General features: G+C 36.5%; 1 protein-coding gene across 12 annotated transcripts in view; it reads right to left on the bottom strand.

The window, feature by feature from the left end:
• Nucleotides 1-24,997, bottom strand: part of Lcor (ligand dependent nuclear receptor corepressor) — a 104,754-nt gene that overhangs the window by 26,491 nt on the left and 53,266 nt on the right. For 9 of the 12 annotated variants that reach the window (XM_031390306.1, XM_031390307.1, XM_031390313.1 and 6 more), the window contains 3 exons: nucleotides 23,918-24,050; nucleotides 17,126-17,413; nucleotides 14,347-14,440 (listed from right to left, as the gene is read on the bottom strand). In XM_031390306.1, the coding sequence (XP_031246166.1) occupies nucleotides 14,347-14,440; nucleotides 17,126-17,363 (332 nt within the window). In that variant the 5' untranslated portion in view covers nucleotides 17,364-17,413; nucleotides 23,918-24,050. Of the gene's footprint in view, nucleotides 1-2,463; nucleotides 11,807-14,346; nucleotides 14,441-17,125; nucleotides 17,414-23,917; nucleotides 24,051-24,997 lie in introns of those variants that run through there. The other 3 variants (XM_031390311.1, XM_031390312.1, XM_031390316.1) reach the window with 2 other exon arrangements.

Raw genomic sequence — 24,997 nt, 5'->3', positions numbered from 1 at the left:
GGGGGGGAAGAGGGCTCCTGCAAGACACTTTGAAAACAGAGAATATGCTTAAGTTTTACATGTATAAATTATCATAGTACTCTGGGTGTAGGGTTCAATTCTATATATTCTTAATAAGTTAATTTTGGCCAGGTGGTGGTGGCGCACGCCTTTAATCCCAGCACTTGGGAGGCAGAGGCAGGTGAGTTTCTGAGTTCGAGGCCAGCCTGCTCTACAGAGTGAGTTCCAGGACAGCCAGGGCTATACAGAGAAACCTTGTCTCGGAAAAAAAAAAGTTAATTTTGACTAAAACTGGATATAACCTATGACACACACCCCCACCCTGGTCTATGTTATGTCTGAATACTGAAGGAGGAATTAGCCAGCACCCAACAGAGAAACTGTAAACAGAATAAAAGCAGAGTACTTGATTATTCTTGCAAAAGAACTATCTCATTCACTTATAGTACAAAATAAACACTTAACACAGTGGATTAGTTCTGAACATAAAACATTAAAATCTATTTTAACCTTTTTTCATTTAGAAAATACTGCAATGATGAAACTAGTTTCTAAGACCTAATTATTTTATAAAGGGTTGCTACTTATTTCCCAATATTCAAACTAATCTTTTTGCATGTAATTAAAATTTTGTACACGATTCAAAATTGAAAAAAAAAAAAGATCTAAAGGCCTCATCTCACAGATACAAATGCAAGTATGTTTCTGGTAAAACTCTTGTTGAATGTGTAAATGAAATAGTAATCAATAAGCACTACAAAATATTCTTAGATGCTTATAAAACCCTCAGAATCAGGATCTAAAGCTCAGGGGCTTCTTTTAACTTACACAGGTCAGGCGAGAGCCTCATTAGGGTTTGCAAAGGCTCACCACCATGCCACAAGCTTAGCCCCAACCGATACAGTTCTGACATTTGCTGACTTTCTGGATCCTATGTGAACACTGACCAAACAGTGGGTTAACGCTGCGGTACACGTTCCCTTCTTTACAACGTTTTTGCCGTTTATGTCTCACTAGTCTCTAAAATCAACTGTATTTTAGCTGTAAATGCTACCTGAAGTTCACACTACCAACTCCACTCAAGCACACACAACAGGAAATGGAACAGCCTGTAAGTTGAATAACAATTCTGTTACAGTGCTTACCTGGGAAACAAATTATGATGCGGAGTCTGACTATAACAAGAGCAATTATCTACTGCACCTCACTCATTACAAGATCTGGAATTACATGACCTAAGCATGTTTTTATATTTAAATATAAATGTTTATAGAGAAAAAAAATTCAGTCTTGAAGAGAATACAAATCAGGATATGCCACACCACTCCTCCCATTGCATTTCCCCTATCAACTCCCGTTCTGCTATTAAAGTTTCTCTGCTTCCTGTACCTGTTAAGACACCAGGACACCAAACTAACCCTCAAACATAAGCATAATCGAAGAAATTCTGGTTTAAAAGATGTTACTTTTAAAACTTGGGCCACAGTAGTTCAAAAGCCAAGCACAGGCTTGAAGACAGGCTACCGAAGCACAAGTTTACACATGAGCTGTCTGAAGTCTTGTCACACAGGGCCACCAGTTTACAGTAGATAGTAGCAGGAAATGACAAGCCCAGAAAATTTATGAATAATTAGTCTCCAGAAGAATATTCTACAAACACATCATAAGTGAACAGGAAAAATAAAGCGAACAGACATCTGTAGTATGAACCAGAGACCTTATTTTCACAAACATCAGACTGAAAAGACATAGTTCTATAGCCAATCTGTCTCAGACCAAATAAATAATAAAATAAACAAAAAATATCAACTGTGCACAACATCATCCTCTATGAATGTAAATTTTTTGCTTATATTCAACATGAGGTTGAAAAAAAGCTCCCTAAAATATTTCACTCATATTTCTAATCTTTAGGATAATTCAGCTCTTCTAACTCCTTACAAGAAGCACTTCATAACATGCGGCTTTAACCCCCCAGCTTCCAAACACCACAGCGTGTTCAGCAGCAGCCTCCCAACAAATCAGAAGTACTGGAACACCTTCGTCAGCTGACAAGGATGCTTTACTATTTGTGCCCCAAGAACAAACTAGTTATCCAGGGTTTCTATTCTGGCAACCAATCCTGCTAAGAAGATTTACTTTAATTATGAAATACTGACTTTCAAGCAGAAGATGGCATTGTGCAACCGTGGTTAGCTGAAAAGATTATTTTTAAGTAAACAATTCAATAAAATGGATGTACAGTCCAGGGATAGTATCAAGTCAGTAAGCACGTGAGGGGCAAGGCAGTGTCTGCATTAGAGTAACCTAGAATCCTGCAGCAGCATTTCCAGTGAGCTAGATAGGTTTCAAGGTTTCACTTGGAGTCACAGACTCCAACTGCCATGTATACCTCATATACCCTTTCTGTATACTGTTTAAAGGCACTAAAATCTTAAGCAACAGAAACCAAGCTTTAAAAACAGGTTTTCACAACAAAATTTATTAGAAGAATAGTGGTTTTTAAAGTCTAGCATCCAGTGAGAACTACCATACACAACATTACAGCTGGGAATGTTTCTCCAAAATGTCATGGTCAAATAATACAATGGAACCATTAAGTCTTACACATGCACAAAAGAAGTAGTGCTTCTGACATACAATGCAAAAAAGAAAAAAAATTAAAAAAAAAGGGAAGGGGAACCACATGGATTAAAATTTAAGTACTCATCACATACATTAAGACACAGCTTATTTTAGTCCAGTCAAAATCAGAACTGCATTAAAAATTTAATGTAGTGCAATCAAACCCAAAAACTTAACGTGTGATCATAAGTGCTCTACTACATAAACAAATGATTATAGCAGGAACAAAAAGTTCAAATCACACAGTACAAAAAATCTGTAAATAAATATTAACTACAGTACAAGAGAAATATTAAATTATACAATTCCATCAAACTGTAAACAGTATATTGAAATGAGGTCCATAGAGTAAAGGGGGTTCCTGTTTTGTTGCATGACACTGAACTTCTAGAAATCTGAAAAATGCCATTTTCCATGTCTTCAAAGGCTATGGGTTTTAGAGTTTCTTTTGGATGTAAGATATCAAATAGTAAAGCAGAGGGGTGACTTATTTTGTTAACCACAGGTAGCACTATGGGAAACAAGTGTTTAAAAGACAAGTTCCCATCAGAAGGAACTTGTCACTGAGGTCTTTGAGGCTGTAAAATACACTGAGATAAAACTTCCTGCTGTCTGCAGACCTAGACCTCTGCTCATTTTTGACATTTTACATACTTAATGTTAAAATACCAACTTTGGCAGATTCACTACTGATAAACTCAAAGCACGTATGGCCCAATGGCTCCATCACAGTGGCCAGTGCACAGAGTCTCTGAAGACATTGCATAAAGAGAATGTAGAGGTCAGACATCCAAGGACCAGTGCTTGAATTTAGTAGTAGCTATGATGAGGAAACAAGAGCCACATCAAGGAGGAGCTGCATCTGTTACAGTTGACAGAAGCAGCTAGGAATGTCACTTATTTTCATTGTGCTGGCTATTAGTGGCATTTAAAAATATATAGTTTAAGTGTGTGTGTGGTGGCTATACATGTGTGCATGTTTAAAAAAATACACTGTTAACAGGAACCCCCGTATTACCTGCTCAGTAGTTATAACTGAATCTATAGAATGCCACTATAAGAGTGTGAGGCACCGTGTGCTGGAAAGTTATGCAGCTTTAAAATCTGTTTGGCTGAGTTATACCTGGATACCTGAACTGAGTTTTTAAGTTGACATTCATCAAAGATGTGCTACCAGCACGTTGAAATAAAAGCAAAACAGAAAAATACAAGTCACTGTTAGGTTTAAGAATAGCATCAAAGTACCTGAATTGAGTGAGGAAAGTGTGAAAACTGTCCCTGAGGGTTTTTAAACAGTGTGTACACGTTGATTTTCTAAGAACATTAGCTTTTTTAACAGTGTGGACTGATAAAACACCAATGTCTGACAGTTTAAAGTGGAGGTCGTAGAGAATTATACGCGAACGCTCCATGTAGTTCATGCGTTTTCCCCCAAAGCAGCAGCAAGCCACTGTTAAGTACACATCCCATCAGAACACGCACACGAGGGAGTCGGATAAAGGTTTCTTCTGTTTTTTTTTTTCCTGACAGCACAGCATATCAATATCCAATGACTATCTTTCCTAGATCAGAATGTAACTAATTTTGACTATCAATATAGGATTAGACTTTTAATCAAACACTTCGCTATTACATACTAAGATTTCTTAAACTCACTAATGCTGGTAATACTAGCCTAGTTAATCACCCCCCCCTTGGTTTTAGAAATATACCCTTCCACAACTTAAAACCATTAAGATCCGTATCAGTCCTCTGATGTAAAAAGCATGTCAGTGAATTAGTATTAAAAATTTACACAGTAAAAAGGCTTGAATTTCAGCCAAAGATTCTAAATACTGCTCATTCCCTGAAGACTTAAAAGGGAGAGAATCTCTACCCATTTCCTTAGTGATTTACATTTCTAAAATGGTCTGATAACATGTTTCCTTTGGGGAATTCCCCTGCTTCCTCTCAGATTCCAAATTCCTAAGCCAGAAGTGCTAAAACGAAATGGGGAAAGTGAGGCAATTACTTAGAAGTACTAGAAAGATACAAAATGCTATTGTCCTTTGTTAAAATAAGAATTATTTATATAAATGTGATTTGACCCCATATCATGTAGTTATGGTTTTTAAAATAATCATCCTAAAACTTACAGTACCTAAGACTCTGAAGGTAAATTAAGACTTTAGTGTTTTAACAGAAAAGTGCTGACTTATCCCTTTTCTAGAACTTGAAAAGTTTGGGGAAGTGCTTTCCTAACGATAGTGAGGTTTGCTATATATATATACACCCTTCCATCAAGCAGGAAAGTCACCGGATGAAAGACTCAGGAGTGTAGCGCTGGTTGTTTATCAAATAGGAACCGTTTTGTTCATTCTGTGGGGGTAAAAATATTCTAGACTGAAACTCTATTTGGCTACTGAATGTTAAAAATCCCTGCTCTACTGTGTCAGTATCCTGTGTCCAACTACTCCCAACCCCCCACCCCCACCCCTTCACACTATCCACTGAGAATCTAAATCTCCAAGGAGATTTAAAAATTTGTTTTCAGGACATACCTGAGAAAGGGTGCAATTATGCAGAACAAGGAACCCAAGACTGCACTAATACTGGTTATAGGTTCACAAACTGTTTTTCAAGACAAATCTAAGTTTAAGAGGTATGAATAATCTTCAAATGTTTCACTGCTTTAAATTATTTATTTGGTATGTGTGTAGGGTCATTTCCAGTGTTGAAAATATCTTGAGCCTGTTCAATGACAGTTCAAGGAGTAAAGAGTTCATTTTCACATTCAAACAATAAAGGTTAAATATTATGAATATTTGCTACATCCAAATAAATCTATGGTTTACTAAAAGTGCTTGCTTTTCATGCTTTTTTATAGATACAGCTCTAAATGAACTGGGAATCTTAAAACTACCTCCCAAATAATTGTAAAATTAACTCTTGTTTATTGTCTGCCAAATAAACATTAGATTTAATTTTCATTTTCAAAAAATGTAAATACTTTCCAATCAAAAACACATGATCAAATTTTAGTACAGTGTCTTGAGACTCACTCTTAGTTTATTTACTACAGCTGGGGGCAGCTGATCTTTATCCTTTTCTCTAAAGGTTACACCTGTCCATCCTATGTTCTATCCCCTGCTCTAAAATCCTCTGCAACACAAAACTCAGCCACAGTGTTAATACCACAGGGCTGAAGTTTGCTTCTTTAAAAGATGAGTGTAAAAACTAGAGTGAAAGGCGATATGGAGAGTGTTTCCTGCGTTTCCCCTTGTCATCATGTTTACAAATCAAGTCTCAAGAACAGAACTATTCCAAAACAGAGTATGGAGGTCTGTATGCCTTGTACCACAAGTATGCATGTATATGTATATATGTATGTATATACATATATGTGTGTGTGCATATGTACTTTTCAGTAGATTTTAAAAAACAAATAACCAGCCAACCAAAAAAAAAATTATATAGTTCAATAGTCTCCTAAACGCACTATGTGGCTGAAGCCATCAAGGTCTGAGTAATACTGGACTGACCAGCATATTAATGAAAATTAAATTCTTATGAAAGGGAACGAGAACAATGATCTTCCATCTTCCTGAAGGCCAAAATTTAACCTGTAACTTTCAATCTGCTAATAAAATATCAAGTGGTCATCTAACCTACTGTAATATTCTATCACCAATGACAGCAACCTGAATAAACATAAGAATGGAGATGTGAAAACAACTCAAGCATTTGGTTAAATAAAGAATTACAGATTCAGAAATTTGCTTCAAAAGGAAATAATAGGATGTAATAGTTGTTAATGTAACACTAATTGTCATACATACATATGCTTTGACAGCTCAAAATAATTTCAGGTTCTGACACTGACCTGACAATTTGTTTTATGAAAATAACCAAATAAATCTAAATTTGACCATCATGGGGTAATAAAATGTAAAAGGATCAGAAAGGCTTAGAACCAGGTCTGGCAACATGTGCTTACTTGGGGTAGGTGGAGAGCGCACTAGCAGCTCAAGTTGCCCAATGACAGAAGGTAGCTAGGATATGGGTCATAGCAGGTAGTCATTTTAAGTCTGACTTAAGAGTTCTCTCCAGAAAATTGGGAACTAAACATCTCCTTGTGCCACATAACATTTTGCTATCTGATCCCATACAGCTCAAATAACAGCTAAGGTAAAACACTGGGGAACAGAAATGCCAATTGGTTGAGGTAATGATTTATATAAGATAACCAGAGTTCTAAAGCACTTCAATGTTGAAAAGTAAAACTGTACCAAATAAAGCTAATACACACTTCACACCTCTGAGTTTGCTCACCAGAACTGAACAGTAGTTAACTTCACATAAGGACCCTACTATTACACAAAGCCTTGCTCATATTCATGATCTGCTGTAGCAAAGTTTTATCAAGCAACATCTAAACTTCAGAATAACAACAAACTTATATTAAAAAGTATTATACACAAATATAAATATTTTTTCCTGAAAGAGAGACCTTGTCCTTCATGGTATTTGGGGAGCAGAATAAAAGTGTATAGCTCAATACAATACAATCCAGTCATTTGAAAAGCTATGGAACAAAGTAAAATAATGCACTATATTGGATTATGCCTACTGATTCTGCTCTTTCAGAAATAAGAATGCTAATAATAAAATACCATCCCAACTATATCTCACCTAAAACTGTTTAGTGTTTTTTGATTTCACAGTACTGTAGCTTATGTACTCTGTGATGTCAATGTTCTCTCACTAAAAAGCAAGGATTTATTATAAATATATTATTTCCTACCATTAATTCAAATAATGTTATGTAATTTGAATAATGTCATCATTCGCCTTACTGGAAAATATGAGAAAAACGGCTTTTGTGACAGGCAGTTATGAACTATACTTTCCCATACCATAAAAATGGTCAACTGTTGTCTGGGCCATGCAAAACTCTGATTAGCAGAAATTAAGCATGCAAGTAGACCAATCTCCATCACACATTATGAGGACGTCTCCAAACTAGAATATCTACACTGAAAGTGCCATACAGCATAGTGGCAAATCAAGAGAGAAATCAAATATTAAGGGATCACTGTGGTATGAAGACAGCCACCTCCAAGAGATATGCAGTATAATGGAGCTCTGAACACAAAGTTTAACATTAAAAGTGCACCTGAATATTACAAACTAACTTTACAAACCTACAATAAGGTAAAATATATATATCTTTTGAAATATTCAGCAGCTTTTGTATTTTTTTTTTTTAGTTTTTTTTGAGAGGCTCATGAATTTTAAAAGGGGCCACTATCTAATTTCAACCATGCTTCACAAAACAATAATGGCTATTTTATATTGCAGTTACCAATGTAATGCAATTAGTGCTTTAAAACAATCTATACTCAAACAAAATATCACAATAGCAAAAGAAAGAAAAGAAAAGAGAGAGAAAGAAAGAGAGAAACCAGCCAACCAACCAACCTTTGGAGAAAATATGCTTATTCAAAAGCTTCTTGGAAAAGAAAATTTACCTGAATATCAAGTCATGACTGATCTCAAGTGTAATGTTAAAAAGCTTCACAGACATGAATATTACAATCTTCAGGTCTCAGGACTTTAATCTGAGAAGTTTAGAGTTTGGTTTGTTTTTAAAATTCACTTTCTAACCAAAACAAACAATAGAAGTACTCAATTTTCACTATTTACAGCTCAGCCTACAGTCTGAAATGACACAATACAAGTTCTCTTATTTAAACTGCAGCATTAAAGGGTAGGCACACCATTCTTCTGCTGCTCGATTGTCATCCACTGAAACACACATAGAAAATAGTTATGTTAGTAAAATGGTCACTCCCATTACACTACACTGACAAAAGTTACGAAACTCAACTCATACACCACTACAAACTACCACAAGGATTAAACCTCTCTGAAGAGTAAAAGTACAAAGGTTCAACTTTTAGGGCCAGATTTTTTTTCAAATGGGCCTTTCATGATGTCATTCTGAGAGGGAATAAAAGCACAAGTTAATTTCTCAAAGGATCTTTTTGCAGCAAATTTGGGCTACTGAGTACCCCAGCATTGCACAAAAAGGAACCATGCCGGCAACTAACTGTGTACTAACAAACTGAGAGAGAACAAAGGAGGTTTTCCTTCATAAGCTTAGCCTTTTGCTTTCAGCAAACCTCACACAACTTCCTTCAAACTGCAGATGAAAATCATGCATCTCATATTGTGTTTTTATTGCAACTTCCAGCTGGGCTAGGAAATATTGCAGTCACATTAATATTACCAAACTCTTTGTCTGTTGAGACTAAAAAGTCAAGAAATAGGTGGTCATCCACTGATTAAATTGCTTTACAAAATAACCAAATCAAAAGAGGGATCCACACCCAACCAATGTCAAAAATGAGCAGTGCCTTAATTTTAACAGCAGCAATGGTGTGCCTAACCTTTGAACACACAGGTTGTGAGTGAAATCTATCTTTCACCTAATTGAATTAATGGGTTCAAAGTTTTCAGTAAGGAATTTGTGCCTGAGGACTATATGGACATATTCCTACTACTTCTCAAGTTGTTAGTACTCTCCTAAAAATCACCAATTTTAACCTAACGAACACTGGCTGCTTACTTTATTTTACTCAGAAATGTCAATAATTTGGGGGTTTGGCTAAGCATTTAGAAGGGCCTAATCACCTTTCTCAGAAGACTAGCATATAGTATACATAGTGTGGATTTTGCTTTGCACAAAACAGTAATTTTAATCTGATTGTAAAGATTAAATCCCACTAGCTTTACTTATATCAGGAATTCTTGCAATTATCTGTCAAAAACAAGTCTTCTAGACGTAAATCACCGCAATCTCACGTGCCCACCTCAAACAGAGCGCAAGACGGTCTTCCATGAGTGCTCACAAACATGATCGCAAAGGGCCTGAAATGTGTGCTAAACAACCAGAAAAGGCCAGGAAGGGGATATTATGTAGGATGCCATTAAGAATAAGGGGTGGGGGACTAGGGGAAGTTCAGCTAAACAAAATTAACTAAAATCTAAAATCCAACCTCTCCCAATCTTGTAGCAGTATCTGAATTAGTTAAACAGAAAACTCCAGTGAGCTAAACCTAATCATATTAGGTCACCTTGGGATTGCGGATTTTTCTTCTTAACAAAACCATAAATCCTTCATCTATATAGGAATTATCAAGGCTGAAAAGTGTAAGCAGCATTTAGCCACACCATAATTACTAATGCACATTGACTCCCAGAAAGTACAGCTTAGATTCCTTAGAACTAATGGCTGCAACAATATTCAGTTGTTGGTTAATACATGACCACTTCTGTAAAACCACTGAAAAATATAAAGAAACAGAAGCTTGCTAAAATGAGGCATCCTCCATTGTTTATGAAATGTACCCTGACTGCTCCTGAGTAAGAAGGGAGCGCGTCCTCCATGAGATAAGGCTATAATCTCACTTGTTGGTGAGAGCAAATTCTACCCTTAGAAAATCTCAAATGAAATTACAGCAAAGGTAGTTTTCCAAGCAATGAACTGAAACATTTTGAAGGTAGTGTGTGCACATCTCCACGCCTTGCCCCTGGGTGAGCACTAAGACATTGCTAATTTAGTAGGTAAATTTAATTAATAATGAAAAGAAAATGATAAAGCATAATTATAAATGACACAAGTATTTATCAAGTAACCAAATATCTTAAAGTCAAAGGTTCACTTTTTTTTAGTTTAACTCTTCAATTAGTTGAATCGTGTAAGAAAAATGTCGATATTTTTGAAAGATGGCTTTTCAATTTGTAACAATAAAGCTCCCAATATGACAGAGGTGAATTCGAAAAGGTTTTTTTCCCCTCCTCCTTATTTTTTTTTTAAAGTAAAGACAAACATAACTTAAGAAAAAAAAGAGAGAGAAAGAAAATAAAGGAAAGCAAGCAGGCTGTACAGGCAAGGAGTCCACTTCCATGGATCTGGTCTTTGTGAGGTAACTCAATTCTCTGTGTAGAGAAACATGCAAAAGGCCAAACAATATTCCGAGCCATACTGCACATGGAAATTTAAAATATGCAAATTCAGAATGCACCTTTCACCTCTGTGCACAAGTCAATGCAAAACCTGCAAAGCAGCAAGTGTCACAGTAATGAAGTCAGGTGCAACAGGGACAACTAACAATGATGCAGTAGTGCTCACCCAGTTTGTACAGTAATTGGCACTCTACAATATTCCTACTCAGTTTTTGATTCATTTGCACTTTGTGCTGCCTCTCCCTGGGGATCTAATTCAATCTTTACAGAGACATCTGGCCCCTCCGACCTCATTAATTTCATCTTTTTCTTTGGAGGGTTTTTCAAAGTGCCCAGCCTCTCCTTTACTTTGTACTCCAGTGTACTGTGGGGGATCCCATAAATACTCTGAGCTTTGGAAACACTCATTTTTCCACTCATAACCACTGAGATGGCTTCCTCCAGTATCTCACTGTTGTACTGTCTGTAACGCCCTCTTTTCTTCCGAGGCTGCTTGGAGCCAGGGTCTCCTTCTTGATCCGATGTGGGATATGGCTGTCCAGAGGTAGACTGCTCAGCATCTGAGCCCCAAGAATCAGGTCCAGCATCTAACATGCTTTTTCTATTTTGTTTTGGAAGAATAGCCCTTAATTTTTTACTAAGCGCGCTCTCCGTTTGTGAACCCATTACCAAAGAGCTATAGCTGTATTGATCACCAGTGCGAGACTCCCAAGAAAGATCCATTCCTCGAACTTGTGGTATCTTTAAATCTACAGGAGATGAATGGCTCATGTCCCTTTTTCCATCTTGTTTTGTTTGATGTGCCATTTTTGGAAAGGCAGAGTTTTCTGCAAGAAAAGGAAGGTCGCTGATGTTGCTGAGTGCACCATTTCCCCTGAACTTCATGCGGCTGAGGTTGAACTCGTAATGAGGCTTTGCCCAAGAGGCTTCCCTGGATAAGATTAAGTGCTGTCCATGATTCTGTGACCCAGACGGACCAAGGCTGGCAGCTGCGGACAACTGCTTTCTGCTCAGTAGCTCTTCACTAATCTGCAGAGATCGAGCCAGTGGAACTTTGAGTGATGTGGAGTGTCCAAAACCTTCCCTGGTTCCATCCTGTAAGCTCCTTGGAGGTACCCCATCACCACTCCGAAGTCCATCTGGGCGGTACTGGCTGGGTCTCCCAGGTCGCCTAATTGGATGGAAGGAAACTGATGTGAGCAGGACTCGCACAGGAAGGGAGGGGCGGGTGAGGGGACCACTCCTTTATTAGAAGGCCTTGCTTGGGTAACATCACTTTGTGCTATTTATTTATTTTTCTCTAAAATTAAAAAAAAAACACACATGGTCTCAGCAGTTAGTTTAAAAACTTGATCACAAAAAGGGAAAAAAAAGGAAAAAAAAGGAAAAATCAAAACAAAACAAACAAAAAACCCCACGAGTTTTTTTGGGCAAAGAAAAATTAAACCTGTTGGCAGTCTCTGGTTGGGTTCACAAATTTTCGGAGAAAAAGTTTCGCGCAACTGTTTGAAAATAGCACCTTAAGCATTAATTACAAAGTGATCACTAGTGTCCCCATTACCTGCACAGATTGCTCACCAATGTGACGTTACCACTAAACAAGCACAGTAATAAAAGAGTAAGCCAAGCATTTCTTTTAATGCAGTGCATTCAACACTCACAACAGCTATCTAAGAGGCTGGAAGCATTCACCCTGGTGACACCCAGATGAGCGCATGTGACCCACAGACAAGTTAGTATTATCTTTAAAACTTAAACAACTCCAAGTGACATTTTGTATACTGCTTGGGAAAAGCTTACATATGGCAACCAGTCCCAAGAAGGGGAAGAAATCAAAGAGGAATCAAGACCTGCTGTACTGAAACTTACCACACTTCTTCATTAAAACTGTATTGGTTGTAGGCGGAGACACAAATACCACAATTCCTCCAAGTAACTTTTTATTTTCCCCCAAATTCTGTTAAGTTATACTCAGAGTCAACATAACCAAAAGTATAAATAACTTGGTAGCCAATCTTCTTTAAGGAAAATCTTTCTCCTTAAAATACCATATGCTTATGTCCAAATAATGTTTGAAGTCAGTTACTTATGAAGTTACTCATAAGCCTTTGCTGTTGTTGTGGGGTACTGTGTATGTCAGATGTCTTCCTTCCTTGGTCATTCTGTCCTTTTTTTTTCTTCCTGGTGTGTGGGGAGACTTTTTTCTTAGTGAACCTGGAGCTCACAGACAGGCAGGATGACCTAGGACTCCGCCCACTCCCACCCGCCATGGGATTAGAGACATAGTTGGTAGCCCTGCCACCTGTGAGTGATTGGGATCCAAACTCAGGTCTTCATGCATGTACGGCAGGTTCTTCAGCAGCTGAGCCACCTCCCCAGCCCCTAATCCATAAAGTTGTAATTTTTATAATACAGAAAGGTTATTGATCTTATGATTGGTAGCTGATAATGCATTCCCAAGATAAATAATTCTATCAGTCAGGCCCCAAAGTGTAATTTTACACAAATCAATGATAAACAATATTCCCCAAGATTTTACAGAGACTATTGCCACCATGAACACAGTAACACTGAATACTCAACTGAAAGACGGGCAGTACTGCTGATGAATTTATCTTCCATAAAACAAAACCACGTAGAATCAAAAGGGACCCAAATAACTTGGGATCATGCTGGCTTATATTTAATATATACACAATGAAGTCCTGAGAAGAGCTTTTATTTAACCATGAGGAAACAAGTTAATGTTTTTAGACTGAATAATGTGGGAAGGGAAGAAAACAATAGGATTTAGGAGAAAATAAAGGGAATTTTTTTAAAGAAGTCAGTAGAAGAATCCTTTCAATTTGAAGATAATTAAGATTAGGGTAAAAAGAATTAGTCCACTTATTACTCATTTATTCCTTTAGTGTCTAAAAACCTCCCCATATCAACAGTCTTAGAAAGCTAAAGAAATATACTATTAACAAATTTAAACTCAAAATAATTTTTTGTATTTAAATAATATTGCAAGTTTCTAATATATAAGTGCCTAAATATTTATTGATACTTGTTTTATCAAAATGGTTACTAGATACATGGCATGAGAATTAGGTAATTCTTACACTATAAAGTAACTGGTCACAGAATTCACTATGGGGTTAAGAGTTATCAAACTGAATACATAATGTTTAACAGCATAAAATGATTATTCATCTACCTACAGTATTCTATTAAAAACAAACAAAAAAACCACAATTATATTTTCTGAACTGCCATGGAATTAAAACTGCAGTTCAAATTGACAGCCTTTTAAAACCAAAAGCCAAACCCAAACGAACAAAAATAAGCACATGTAACACACACCTTACTAGGGATACCAATGGAACACTAGAGCCCACTTTTCACTCAAGAGCTTGAACACAGATAAGAAGCACTTGTATACACTGTAACTGTGTAGCACAGGTTCCACACTCCCCAAGATGTGTTCTTGTGATACTCATGAATTTTACTACATGTACTAACCTGGCAGGATTGATCTATGCTAGCCAATTTCAGACTGCAAAACTACACTTTTTCTTCATTGATGGACTGAGCCATTTTATGAACAACTCACCTGTAAGACTGTTAATCTGAATGGTAAGTTTTTATAATACTCAAGGAAACTGGCTGATTAGCCTTTGATGAATTATCTACATAAAACTGTGGAAGTGTATAAATGTTTTCCCTTACCCGTTCCCTTGAGTGCTGGAGCAGCCTGGAGAATGGCTCAGGGAAGTGCTGCTAGCACATGGACTTTTCTTAGTAGATAAATCAAGTACACCGTCTGTAGAGACACAAGAATACCTGAGGGCTTAAGAACTGAAGCAAATGTGAACTGGATATACTGAAAATTAGGAAATAAGCCTAAGCAGTATTTATTACATTCAAGTATTAAATTCAAAATAATCAAAGTAGATTTCTCCCAAAGAAACATAAATTTAGCAAAGCATATTGTAATATTATACATGTAATATACATGTATTTCTCAGGGCAAAATTTCTTGTCAACAAGGCAAAAGGAAGGTAAAACATTACAGAAAACGCTAAGATATATCGAGACATCGGAAACACCAGTTACATGGCATGAGTTCTGAACTAGAATTATACTTCATTTCCTAATCCTTTATTCAAATGTATGAATGTATTTTTAAAAACATACATAAATAAATTCTCCAAGATCTATTTCAAACTCCAAAGCACATGAAACTTCAATGTGGAAAATTTATAATCAAAAAATTTGTTTAAAATGATCTGATTATACTTTATGTATATAATGATAATCTGAAGGATGAATAGTTTGTGTATTTTAACTATTCTTTTGATATCAAAAATATGTATACTTGAATTAAGTCTTTTAAGGTCCTGAAAATTCAAATTTCAACTGTTAAATTTTGTTTAAGAAAAGGGCTTTTAAAAAAATTAAAATATTTTAAAAGTGGTGTAAAAATTTACTGGGAAATGTCTTAGTATTATAAAAGCATAGAACCTAAAAATGAGGTGAATCACAAATTTGTGTTATTAATGTGTAAAATTAAAGATTTTGTTTTCAAAGTTAATTCCCCTTTATAGATAGCTATACTTGACAATTTTCAAAGCTTCCATTCCATAGAGTGAAGAAAGATAACTCAGAGCTTCTGATTTGATTTCTAATCGGGCAGCAGGAAGGTCTTGGTGTCTATACAAAAATAAATCCTGGACAGAATCTACTTACAATGTGCATCTGAGGACACTGCAAGTTGTTACAAGTAAATACACAGCTAAACTTGTGAGATTAAAAGACCTAGCTGCATATAAAGTTTTCTTTTTAGAAGTCATTAAAACCTCTATAAAACTAACTGTTGTTTAAAGAACCAAGTAGCAACCTATTAGATATCTAATATCCAACTGGAGACTAAAAAGTAAATGCTTAGATTATTTCTATCCCACGAGAGTCACTATAAATTATCCTCCATTACCAATACTATACATATGCCTCTACATTGCTACTTTTATAAATCTGAAGCTTTTGATACATTATCTAGAAGCAAGAGATTTTTAGTGAAAACGCCATTTTGTAGTAAAAACAATAACAATAAAAAATCCTCAATAAAACAGAAAAAAGCTAGGCAGTGGTAGTACACGTCTATAATCCCAGCCTGGTCTACAGATTGAGTTCCAACAGCCTGGGATATAGAGAGAACTCCTGTCTTGAAAACAAAGAATCAAACAAACAAAACAAGAAGCTACAACTTTGTAAATAATACAGTAACCAAAGGTGCACTGTTAGTGTCAATGGAGAGAAGGCTAGGAGGCCTCCAGTATGCAAAAGGGAGAAGGCACACTCCAATACATCTTCACACATGGGGACATCTTCATACATTACTTCAAATAAGAAAAAGGTTCTTTTAAAGAAATTATTTTTAAAATTTTCTTTCTTTCATCAAAATTTATTTCTTACCAATAAATCCATACATAGTATACATTTTCTTCTGTTCTTAAGTTCTGAAGACAAAAAGGAAGTCTTTCCCTAAGACACCACCAATTATAATCCTTCGTACAAGTTCAAAAGTGTCTCAACTGCAAAAATGCTGACAGCACTTTGTGAGGACATAAAGTGGCAGGGACTTAATCTATTTAAAATACACTTCAGAGACTCAAGAAACATCTGAGCAAAACTCATAACCTCTTAATGCTTCCACTGACTAGGATCCTCAAGAATACTTAGCTTAGAAACATCTTCAAGTTATTTCCTTAATTGAGTGTGTGAGAGTGTGTGTGTATGTATATACATAACCCAACAACCTAAACAATATTGTCTTTTATTTATAATATGATTTATTTTTTATTTTTAAACACAGGTCTCATCATGTAGCCCTTGCTGGCCTAGTAGACGAGGCTGGACTTAAACTCACAGAGATCTGCTTGCCTGTGCCTCCCGATTGCTGGGATTAAAGGTGTGAAATTATAATACATATTTTTACTTATCTCATTTGTAGAGCGTAATTTCCATGCAAAGAGTGCTTCTTAGATAGGCACTAATTTATAGTAGAACATTGAGGATAAATGGAGAAACTTGCCTTTTTACAGTTTTGAGAATCTGATATATTATTATAGAAAGTGAAACCACTTAATACTGCCCTCATGTTAAAGTTTAGTAGTAACTCCCTAACTTTCCTGAATGCTGTATCTATGATGACTGCCATGTACTAATGTACTTCTCTATCACTGAAGAGTCACAACAATTTAAGACAGACATGATTTTTATTTTTAAGAGATAAGTCTCACTACATTGCCCAGGTTGGCCTTGACCCCAGGTGATCGACCTGCCTCAGCCCATGCAGTTGGGACACACAGGAGCATATAATCATGACCAGCTAAAATCACACTGTTTTCTATCCTATTCTTTTTGTTGGTACACTATTTATAGTATTTTTCCTCCCCAAATTAAAGTCTTCTGATTGGGTAGAGAAGATCATGACATCAAACCATACCTTGTTCACTAGGTTCTGACTGAGACTTTCTGACAGTAAGGTCCAGAGGTGAGTCTTGGTCAGCCATGAGCAGTTTGCTGAGCACAGGGTTCTGAGTAGTTGCAGCCGTGGGAGAGGTGGTGACTGGAGATGCTTTCGGCAGGCTTTGGTTCTTTGTGCTATTGGGCTGGCTGGGGTCCTGAGTAGAGCTATTTTTTGAGGTATATTCAGCAGCAAATTGTTGGATCATTCGCTGCATGATCTCACGGGCCACTAAGGGAATATTGGGGTCGGAGACCCAGGGACTGTCTGTAAACAAAGATTTATTTACTTTTAAAGTGGGACAATAAACTAAGGAAAAGAAAAAAAGACAGCTTTCAAGAAAACATAAAATTTAGTTTTCCTTAAAAATCTAGTATCCTAACAACTGCATTATTCATTCCACATTTGGTTTATAATCTTAATTGGTAAAGCAATCGTAGATACTGAAAATAAAATGTTCCTGTATTTTTAAACAATTTACCCGCTAGGATTACAAAATTAAGTAAGGGGATATCAAATGGTATTTGCTGGGTGAAAGTACTTACCTGACATGGAATAACTGAGCCTTCTCTTAGCAAACAGTCACTGTCAACATGTGTAGAAAACATCCAAGTTTTCCCTCAATTTCCCCTTAACTACCTCCTCACATGTACAAGTTGCTGAATTTATGACTGCTTAACTTGCTTCTTGTTAATGAGTGAAGATACAGCAAGACATGAAAGGCATTTAACTTTAGGATCCAGGATATAACTTCATGGTCATGTAAAGACAGATTGCTGGACTGTACCCAGAGCCCCAGACTGAGCAGCTTGAGGAAGGCCTTGAGAAATGGTGTCAACTACTATTGTTCTGTGAATCACAGTTTTAGAACTCCTAGCTAGGAGTTTAAACTCATTTCAAAAGCTGAAGACCACATATTTTCCATGAGTTCTTTAAGTATAACCTGCCAACCTTTAGGGAACAGCTAGAAAATTAATGAAATAAATGCCTAAGTAATCAACGTCTAGACGATGTTCATTCAAAACAAAGAACACAGGAAACCACTGCCTCTCTCAGAACTGGACAGAATCATCAAGTTCCAATGGGGTTAGGATGAAAGGGAAAAGATCCGTGTAAACCTGTTATCTTCATGTTTCTATAATTACCTAGAAATTGCATTTGTTGATTCCTGTATCTCTAAACTTGTCTGGTGTAAAGTGTCTGTTCAATTTATTTGAGTAATGAATATAACAATCAATCAATTACCAACTAATACCTTTAAAACAAGAGAAATATGACATAAACTCATACAGGAAATTACTAATAAAACTTCTTTATAACTCTACTACTGACCTTAATGTTCTATTGGTACATTTAATTCCCCAAGGTCTCTCCAAGGCATTTATAAGAGTTCTCAAAAGGCTTTAGTTCCCTTATTTGCTAAAATTAGCTAGAAAAAGCAAATAAATGTTCATAATAATTTGGAAATATAGCCCTACATTTCCTCTATAAATACAGACTCTGTTGCAATCAGTTTGTAAAAAAAAAAAAAAAAAAAAGGTATTTAATAAAGGTTCCATTTGTACAATCAATTGCAATGTTTATCGCATTTTAGTAAAAATTGAGCCATAGAATGCCTTTAAAAAATATTTTTATCCACTCTCATACGCATGTGTACACACACTGTTGTCATGTTGTATTTGGAGGTCAGAGGACAACCTGCAGGAGTCAATTTTTTTCTCTTTTCATCATGAGAGTCCTGGTAATTCAACCTGGGTTGTCAGGCTCAACATCAAATGCACCCTTACCTATTGAACCATCTAGGCAGTCCGTCAGACACTCGTTAATGTGTGTGAGTACCTGCATATGTGTATTAAATGTACATTAATATAAATTAACACAAATAAATACAAATTACTGCCCATGCCTGGTGCATGTGTAGATCACAGAAGGCATCGGGTCTCCTGGAACTGGAGTTACAAGTAGTTGTGAGTGGTTCTGAATATGCCAAGGTCTAAGCACAGGATCACTGCCAAAAGCAGTAAGTGCTCTTAACTTCTAAGCCCTCTCTCCAGCCCCTCCCCTACATTGGTAATCTTATTTGTTTGTTTTTTGAAACAGAGTTTCACTATTTAGCCTTGGGTTGGCCTGTAACTCATTATGTAGACCAAGCTGGTCTGGAACTCAGTGATCTGCTTACTTATACCACCCAGAATTAAAGGCATGTGTCATCATACCTGGTTTCTGAATTTTCTTATTAATCGTTGACTTTACAGTTATAATACAGTTATAGAAAGACCTATTTCCCCTACATAACATACAATCTCCATATGGAAGAATATATAAAACTTCAATATATTAATGGTATGTTTTTACCTTGTAGAAAGCAGAATATGTAATAAAGATCTGAAAATTTCCAAATCTATAGTAAAATACAGTAATTTATGGGAGTCTGTTAAAGAGCCTTGTGATGAGTAAAAGACTTTACAATAAGAAGTACTAAGATCTACCCTGGAGGTTTAAAAGACAGTATTTTATCTTGTTTCTTTATTGAATGAACACCACAATCATGAGACACAATATTCAGTGTGTGTGACTGTCATTGCTGCCATTTAAAGTTCCCTATCTTCTAAGAGTTTCTTGAATGAATTCATTGTTTGATTTACTTAAAAAATTCTGTAAACATGGTCATGTCTTGGGAAATACTCTCAGCTGGGTCAAGTAAAAGCAATTATTATACGATGCAGTTGGGAGAGAACCTATAGAAAAACATCTAACTGCTATAGCACAGGATTGCACAGCACAGCAGAGCTAAATGTGGTGGTCACACCTTTTATCCCAGTACTAGAGGCAGAGGCAAGCAGTTCTCTGAAAACTGGAGGCCAGACTGGTCTACACAGTGAACTTTAAGACCCTGTCTCGAAAAGGAAAGGACAGGACAGGACAGGAAAAAAAGAAAAGAACCAACCAACCCAATTGTTAGAACACAGCCAGTGGTGTATTTCAAAATGCAGATACTATTTTAAGAAATTATTAAATAAATCTTTCTTTGAGAGAGCCCCCCTGCCCCACATCTATCTATCTCCCTCCCTCCCTCTCCCTCACCCTCTCTTTTGCCCTGGGTGCCCTGAAGCTACCTATTGTAGCCACCCTGGCCTGGAACACACAGAGATCCACTCGCTTTTGTACCCCAAATGCTGGGATTAGAGGCAGAATTAATCAACTTTTAACTCAGGTAGCAGGCTAAGAAAGAGTGTGATTATGTCTGGGAAGGGCATAATTCTCTTCTTAGAACTTGTTACATAGGCCCAATCACAAAGTCTGCTTTTATGACATGTATATATTCCTACTTAGTTGTACCAAACTCCACAGAATTATTTAAAATACAAAATTTACAACCCTTGGACAAACTAAATCCAAATCACTGGAATTAAAGGCTATGCGTGCCAAATGTGAAAATCTGAAACACAAAAAAAAATCAGAAACTCTGAAAAAAATCTGAAATTCCAATCTTTCAAGTATTGACATAAGACTCAAAAATGTTTGAATTTTGAATTTTCAGATTAGGGCTCTCATTTTCAGATTAGGGCTCTCAACTAGTAAGGTCCACAAAAAGATTCAAAAATATGAAACCTCAAACACTTTCACACTGTTTAGCATTTAGGACAGAGAAAGCTAATAACCTCAGTTATACAGAATAATATCTTCAGAAAAACTTCACACCATCTCCCTGGATATTGCCTGCTTTTGGTATTACAGCACACAAATATCCACTTCAGAGATATTTTCATCGAGATTAATAAAATACCTATACAGTAACAATATTACGATACAAAGCAAAGAAAAAGAACTTTCAATTCCAAAGCAACAATTCCTTTTTCTAAGCACCTCACACCAGTGTACAACCAATATACAAACTCAAGTTGCGTACAAATCCCATCTCCTGAAATCCTGCAACCAATTTTAAGGTAAGAATTCCTACTGTAAACATTATGAGCCCAACAGCATGTAAGAATTGTACCACAGGTTATTCTTCTAGGACAAAGGCATGGAACTAAGTAGGCTAGACCGTCACTGGAGACTTGGCTGTCTCCATCAATGCCCTAACCGTAGAGCAGGAAGACCAGGAAGAGCAGGAAGAGCAGGCACACTGGGAGGAGGCTTTCAAGCCTTAGTTTTAAAGGTTAATTACTAAGACCACATACAGATCAAGGACCCTGACTGCAAACAATCCAGTGGAGAACAGTTGTAAACGTTTTGGATAATAAGCCCCACTAGGCACTACCTTAAATGTCACTCTCCCCACCGTTGTCTCAACTATGTAGCCTTGACTGGCATGAAACTCATTATGCAGACAATTATTAAGAGACTGGCTGACGAGATTAAAGAAGTGTGATGCCACACCTAGCAATACAAAATCCATTATTAAAACAATCAAATATTCACAAAACTCATGAAATTACTATTTTAAAAAACATAATTTTGTAACTCCAGGCACTTACCCCGATAAAGTAAATCTAAAAGACTCATCTGGGTGATATAGGTCAGTGTGCCAATGAGTACTAAAGGTTAGTGCTAGCACATTTAGAAATCTGATTTTCCTAGGGATCTAGTGGAAAAAAAACAATGAAAGTACAAAAGCATGTGTTTTTCCTCAAACAACAAACTTGGTTAAGGAATACCTTAAGTTTACAGGACATCTCACCCCACTAATGTTCTAAAAACTGATCACACTAAGCACGACAGCTGGTATCCAACAGTAACCAAACATTAGAATCTTATTTCACTTCTGGTGTACTGTCAACCTTGAGAGGAACAAGGGCACCTAGGGGGAATGAGTGGTATGAAGGCCCTGGAAGTGTGATGCAGTGCAGGAGATAAGCTCTTTGAGTCGGCTGAGGGTTAAGTATACCAATAATCAGTAGTATAAATAACTCCTTTTATTCCTTTCAGTTCCAGCTGGTCTAAAACTCAAAAACCACCCATCCCTGCTTCCCAACTGCATGAATTACAAGTGTGTATTACTTTACCTAACTTGTAGGAAACGTTTTTAGAAATTATCATAATTGCCTCTACTTTAGCAGGAAAAGGAAACGTGTAATTAAGGAAGAGAAATCATTCAGGAAGAATTTATTAACATAGCATCACACAACTTTTAATCTTAGCATTTGGGAGGCAGAGGCAGGAGGATCTCCTGTAAATCTAGGTTACCCAGTGTTACAAAGCAAGACCCTATCTCAAACCACAAACAAACAAACAAATCAGGTAGGTGGACTGATAGATTATAGGGTAGATAGATTCTTCACTAATTAAAACAAGTTAAGATCATAAAGAGGATAAAGAAAAGAATCGAAGTGGAATATAGGGATGCCTGCCTTTAATCCCAGCACTTGGGAGACAGAAGCAAGCAGATCTTTGTGAGTTCCAGGACAGCCAGAGTGGGGGTGGAGATAGGGATGGGAAAGAATGATGACAATAATGGCAATAACAACAAAGGAAGGAGTCAGGGAAGAGATGGAAAGATGGCTCAATGGTTAAGAGTATTTGTTCTTGCAAGGGACTGGGATTTCCCAGAATCCACATGCAAGCTCACAAATATCTATAACTCCATTTCCAGGGTATCCAATACCCTCATCTAACCTTCAAGAACACTATGTATATGTAGTTCATGCATGTACACACACACACACACACACACACACACACACACACACACACACACACACACGCACACACACATGCACACAAAACATTCACATGTAAACTAAAATGAAAACAGAAAGATTTACTGTCTCTAAGAATCCCTAAGGCTCAAGACGCATGCTTCTTTTTGGCATTGCAACATAATGTTATATATCAATTGAGAGCCAGGGGTTGGTCAAGAGTAGTAGAGAGATGTTTCTGCTTTTAAAAGCAATATAAAACAAGCTTCTTTAAGAAGAATGATGTGGCCGGGCAGTGGTGGCGCACACCTTAATCCCAGCACTTGGGAGGCAGAGGCAGGTGGATCTCTGAGTTTGAGGCCAGCCTGGTCTACAGAGTGAGTTTAAGGACAGCCAGGGATACACAGAGAAACCCTGTCTCAAAAAAAAAAAAAAAAAAAAAAAAAAGAAAAGAAAAGAAAAAGAAAAAGAAAAGAAGAAGAATGATGTGTTGAAAATCCTACAGGGCTATTGAATTTGATACAAAATGTAAGCAAGAAAGTTTATTTTAGTGTACAGTTTTCTACGAAATAAGTTTTAAAAATTTTGGTGAAATATGATTATGTCAACGGGTTCGATTTTCCCAGCACCCACATGATGGCTCACAACTACCCTAATTCCAGTTGCAGTGGATCTGGTACATGGTGCACTTACATACATGCAAGCAAAATACACATATAAAACTAAATATATTTTAGAAGATATCAATGTTTACAAAAATATTTACAAATACAACTGTAAGATTCAACTACATTTTCACTTCAAATAAAATTTCAGGTCAGATTTTCAATTTACTAAGCTGGTTTTATAGTTATTAAGGATTTAATTTTTATAGTTATTAAGTAGCATTTTATATGTCTAAAACTTATCTAATGAGCTGCAAAGTTTCACAATACATTTCTGAACTATTTAACTAAAACTCACCCCCAGTTTAGAATTAAAGAGGACAATGGGTTGTCTTAACGTTATTCCAAATTTAATGTGATAAAGGAATACAGAAATATTTGAAGAGTAACTTAAAATGACATCTAAATTAAGGAGATTAATATATGACAAGCAGACAGCTGTGTCGTTTGCCACTGAAACCAACCTTTTCTATAAAAGACTGCATTGAGGAACTCTTCTGCTTGTCTCTGGAGTCGAATGATTTTTGCGTGCTCTTGTTTAAGCAAAGCTTCTTGCCCAGCTCCGGAAGCTGGCTCATCCAGACCGACTAAATGTCCCTGCAAAAATATTGTGTGAAATGTTTGTACAGAAATCTCTCCCCATTCAAAAATCCAAAGCACAGATGCACAAAGGCAAGTGTTACGAGCTAATAGAGCAAACTAGTGTAATACAATTAATATATTTAATTTTTAAAAATTGGTTTAAATACTTAAAACTTTAAATTCTGTTTCTAGATAACTGTATTGCAATGGTGGCTCTCAGATCTTTCTGGATTGTTATTGATAAGTCAGTCAAAGCTGGCACTGTGAGAGTGAACTAAAACCACACCAACTCTGTTCCAGTATACTTGAGTAATTTTAGTTACAGTGTGTCCGTACTTGAACATACATACATACACGGAGCAGATAAGAGAATAAACGTTTCCAATGCTGCAATTAGCTCATCCCAGAAGCCCCCAATATCACTTCCTGGCTGCAGGAATGGAGTGTGGCTAGTTGACAGTGCTCTGCACTTATTTTCATCCTTGCCTCTCACAATTAAATAGAGACCAGAACAATGATGGATATCACAGAAGACACTGAAAGAATGCACAGCACACCTTCTAAGCATCCTTTAAGGCCTGTGCTCACATGTCCTCCACATCACTATAGTGTATAAACTCATGCATTTATTTTCACCACAGACTACTTATAAAAACTCTCTAAACAAGATAGTAGGTCATACTTTGCAAAACAAAATGTACATAAGAATTTAGAGCACATTATAACCCACACATTTCCAAGACTTAAAATATACCCACCAGTTACAACTACATTCTATGATTTTCCCATTATAATTATCATCATTTCTATTTGTTTCAACCAATTTATTTTAAACACTGTCACCAGGTATAACTCCCCCACCGAATGTAAAACCCAATAGATTTTATTCATATCTATAAATTGTTACCATTGCAATGTGAATATTTGTATCCCATTAATACTTAGCTGCCATTCCTCCACTT

The sequence above is a fragment of the Mastomys coucha genome, unplaced genomic scaffold, assembly GCF_008632895.1.
Source record: "Mastomys coucha isolate ucsf_1 unplaced genomic scaffold, UCSF_Mcou_1 pScaffold21, whole genome shotgun sequence".
Taxonomy (NCBI): Eukaryota; Metazoa; Chordata; class Mammalia; order Rodentia; family Muridae; genus Mastomys; species Mastomys coucha.
This window is presented reverse-complemented; position numbering and strand designations above follow the sequence as displayed.